This window comes from Pinus tabuliformis, chromosome 6, assembly GCF_031772625.1.
Source record: "Pinus tabuliformis cultivar Carrire ecotype Pingquan chromosome 6, CPIR1, whole genome shotgun sequence".
Taxonomy (NCBI): Eukaryota; Viridiplantae; Streptophyta; class Pinopsida; order Pinales; family Pinaceae; genus Pinus; species Pinus tabuliformis.
The window spans coordinates 1,797,967,761-1,797,972,299 of record NC_142292.1 but is presented as its reverse complement, the minus strand read 5'-3'; the positions used below and the strand labels follow the sequence as shown (position 1 = coordinate 1,797,972,299).

General features: G+C 33.5%; 1 protein-coding gene across 2 annotated transcripts; it reads right to left on the bottom strand.

Annotated features, from left to right (window-relative positions):
- Positions 1 to 1,013: 1,013 nt before the first annotated feature.
- LOC149266202 (cationic peroxidase 1-like) lies at positions 1,014 to 4,237 on the bottom strand. 2 transcript variants are annotated; one of them, XM_089395286.1, is made up of 5 exons: positions 4,110 to 4,237; positions 3,873 to 3,949; positions 2,559 to 2,750; positions 2,285 to 2,450; positions 1,014 to 1,666 (listed from the first exon to the last, which is right to left on the bottom strand). In XM_089395286.1, the coding sequence occupies exons 2-5, from the start codon at positions 3,918 to 3,920 to the stop codon at positions 1,281 to 1,283; spliced, it is 792 nt and encodes a 263-aa protein (XP_089251412.1). In that variant the 5' UTR covers positions 3,921 to 3,949; positions 4,110 to 4,237; the 3' UTR covers positions 1,014 to 1,280. The 2 variants fall into 2 exon arrangements, with proteins under 2 accessions (XP_089251412.1, XP_089251403.1); XM_089395277.1 differs by having other exon boundaries at positions 3,873 to 4,189.
- Positions 4,238 to 4,539: the final 302 nt, after the last annotated feature.

Sequence of the window (4,539 nt, the reverse complement as noted above, 5' to 3'; positions counted from 1 at the left end):
TCCCTTTTGAGAAACACATGAAGAGGAGATCTCGGATTACTAATCTTTCTTCATAATTACGTTTTCTTCCTTAAAGTTGTAAAAAATATTTCTTGAATGTAGGAATGCAGATGAGATTTTGTTCCTAATTACAGAGTGAGGGATAGTAGTGATAAATATACAAAGGGTGTTCCTTCATTTACTTTCATGTGAGGTTTTGGAAGACAGCACGAAGAAATATTTTCAAGAAATATATATATATATATATATATATATGTCATTATTCATAATTATGATTAATGTTTTTAGGTTAATGTTTTTAAGTTGTAGAATTTGTTTTTGTTAATTAAGAAAAAGAAGATAATGTGGTTCATCTTATTTTGAAGATGAACCAAATTGATTGATTCGATACTGTGTTGATGGAATTATTTTCTATATAATATTTATTTAAAGATGTTATAATCAACCACTTTATTTACTTTATCGCTTCCAATCATTCTCCATACTTTATCGAAACATAATGGTAACAAGATGAACCACATTGATTGGTTCGAAAAGCTTCCACAGAATTACCTTCTATATAATAAGGAAAAAAATTATAATTAATATGGATCACAGAAGTCTAAATTCAACAATTAAGAAAAAATGAAATAATTATTTTTTGTTTTTCAAATTTAATAATATTTTCAAAATATCTAAATGAAATATATATATATATATATATATATATATATATATAAAATACTCAAATAATTGAACTTCTTGGTGCAGAATGAACAGCATACAGTTCGAATTTCTATTTGTTCTCATTCAAGTTTGACTTGCTGTCTCTCAAATATCACCCCTACCAACTAACTTTTTGCCATGGATCCTCTGCTAAAAATAAGTTGTTGTAACCAGTGTATCTAGTAAAAAGATTAATTTCGAATTTTGAATCTAGATTGCTTTAGAAGGTCCAAACCACAAACCATATTAGAATTTTTTTAAAGAACTTCCAATAATAATACAGGAACCGGACCGAGAACTTCCAATAATAATACAGGAACCGGATCGAACGTTGAATCTAAATTGCTTGAGAAGGTCTGCTAGCCACATCAGAATTTTTCTATCAGAAGGTCTGCCAGCCACTTCAGATTTATTTCTGTGGCTTGTTATTGAATACACATTTTCAATCCAAATACATGAAGTCTTTAGGCTAGAAAACTAAATTTAGCTTTTACAATGGAGGTGATTTCGCAGGCAATGATTCTATCTCTTCAAAAAAAAATTAATGGCAATTCCCAGTGGAGGAGGTCCAGGCATCAGTTGGTTTTCCTGCAATTTTTTCGGATCTCTCCATTGTTCCCGGTGAGAGGATTGATGTTCCCCATCTTCACCATGGCATTTGCAAAATCACTGAAGAAGGCATTTGGATCGGGGGCGTAGAAAGAAACCTTAGTATCAGTAGAACTCCCATTGAATAATAGCTGATCCGAGTGGAGGAGTCCTTTCTGGCTCTTCAGATTGTTATAATAGTTATTGTCAAAGACTGTGGGAGTGAGGAGGTCCAAGGATGCTAGGTTATTGTCACCTCCTGTGGCTGGGCAGTTTGCCTGGATTAAGCTGGCGAATGTCGAGTCTTTGCTGGATTCATTATAGATGCGATTTCTGAAGGTTGTGCAACGCGCTTGGCCAATTGTATGAGAACCTGCAACACCAGGAGCTCAATAAGTCAGTATGGGATATCATAATTAATTGCTATATTTGAAATTATCTAGATTGCAGATTCTGAGAATATAGTTTAGATGAATAAATGGATAGTAATGAGTTTAAACAATTAACTTTGTTGTTATTTATTTTTGAATTTAAATATTTTCAAAATTTATTTTGAATTTCAAAATCTACAATCAATATAAAAATGACCAATTATTACAAATGCAGAGAATTTTTAACTATTACCATTACACCAAAATCCACAAGTGTTCGCAAATTGACACATCACAGAGTTCAAGTCACAAACAAGCACATGTTGGGATCAAGATTACAACAAAACTCATGTTGGGATCAAGATTACAAGCACATGTGGGGAACAGGATTACAACAAAACCAACAAGTGAGGTATTAGTAATTAGATGCATCCCTACAAGTGAAGTGTTAGTAAATAGAATCACATGCGAGGAAACACTCAGAAAGAATTACAAGTCCAACACAATTTAATTTAATCGAGTAAACAGATATATCACTAGAATTAACTGATCCTTAAATCAATCACATGTAACAAACCCAAGAAAGGCTTCCAAATCCAACACAGTTTAATCCTGAGTACCTGCAAGTGCGACCATGTCATCCGGAGAAAGCCCCACTGCTCTAAATGATGAGATGAGGGCGCTGAGGTTGGAGGTGGGAGCGGGAATGACACTGTTTGCAGCACTTAAACTAGCAGTCGTCGAGTCTCGCCTCCCTAGCAATACCGTCCATGATGGGCCTCCCAGCTATCAAATACAGATGAACCAACAAGGTTATTTGATTGCTCCAATTCCATGGGATATTGTATTGACAAAAATTACAATAAATTCAGAGGAGTAGAGATGAATTTATACTTGCACGACTGAATCACGAGCAGCAATGGCGACAATATCTGCACACGACACGACACCACTGCAGGCTGCCTCCAGTTGAGATTTGATGGTGTCTATAACATCGAATCCTCTCAAGGAATTGTTATTAGGTTTTGCGGTCTTCTCGCCTGTAAATGTCGAGTTGTCGTCCAACAGTACTGAGCCATCGCAACCCTGATCGCCACAAGAAAATCAGTTGTGTACAATTAAGTCAAGCGATTTGATTACATCAATTCATGAAAAACAAAAATGAATGCCTAAATGAAAGACTTAAGTAAAGTTAAGGGGATTGTAGATCTTGGAATATTTTCAAAATTTAATAGATAGAAAAGAAGTCGTGAAATTGATAGAAAAAAAAAATCATATAACAACACAATTTGATAGGAAGTTTTACTCAGTAATGTGGATTGATTCAATTGTTTGAAGCTATATAATTAAATAGATCTAAAAGGGTTAAAAATAGATATGTTAATTTTAGGTTCATATGCATGATTTACACTGATTATGGGACTCTTTTTTTTTTTTCAGAGAGAAAAATCTTCATAGAATTATATTGAGACAATATAAAAAGTACATAAGATATGACAAGGATCAGAAACCTTGCAAGCATCTGAATCAAAATCTTACAGCCATAGGATATCCCAAAAGAGATCATCACTAGATCGTACCAAAATCAATGCAAAAAGGTATCCATGACAAGATCAGCAGCTGTCTTACTAACACTTCACAATTTGATATAAAGTCTTACTCAGTAATTTAGATTGATTCAATTGTTTGCAGCTACATAATTAAATAGATTCAAAATGGCTAAAAATAAATATTGACACTCACATGCATGATTTACCCGGACTAAATTGGGACTCTAGCATGACTGACACTTCCTCAATGTACATCTTCCTCAATGTACATCTTTATGTCGATTGCAGATTTAGAAATATCCCAAAATCTTAAAATCAAGAGAGTTTAATTGTTAATTATTTGACTCCTAGATTGTAAGTAGGCTGACTGAAATGGGCATCCTTATATAGATTTATGTGGATTTTGCAGATTAATAAATATCCCAGAATCTTAGGGGTAATTAGAGGTAAATTATTTGACTCCTCTCCTGACCTGCAATCAACACATTCAGATTGTTTGAAACTGCATGCTAAATGTAACTATGAGTAATTATCTCCAATTCAAATCAAACAACTGACTTCCCTTATATCCATCAATCAAGTTTTTGAAATATTTCAAAATCTGCATAAAACATCATAACTGAAACTTATCCTTTAAAAACTGAGACGAAATCATTACATTAACGAAACAGTCGTGAAAGTGAAGGCGCAGCAACGACGCCCCCATCCGTTTCTCCTGGGCAATGGCCTGCTGCACTACAGAATTCACAATGGACAACACATTGGGGCACGATTGGTTATAAAAACCTGAGGAAAGTTGCCCATAAATGGCTGTGGAACATAGAAGAATTAGCAAACTAATACATACAACGCTTCTGATTGCCATTGTGCTAAATGAAATAATAATATTGCATACCAAAAATGCTCTTGTTCTCAACTTATGGAAGGGAAGATGATCGTCTGGGTTTATAAGGGTATGTGGAGAATGAATTTCTGGCTGACAATTATGGTAGACAAATTCTGCTGCTCTGGTCCAGGTTGTACACTCTGACAGAGTTGGGTTCATGTAAATATATTTTAATAATAAATAAATTAGAATAGATGAATTTAATTGATGATAGATTTGAGGAATGTTTTGGAATCTGATTATTGGGTCTATGTAATAATATTTTAATGATAAACAAATAAAATTGATTGTAGATTTCGAGAATATTTTGAAATCTGATAGATTGAAAAATTTACACATTTTTGCGTATCAAATTCCAAAATATCTCCAAAATCTACTCTCATTAAAATTATCACCTAATCATATATTGTCGAATGCTGTCACCAGATAAAATTACAGT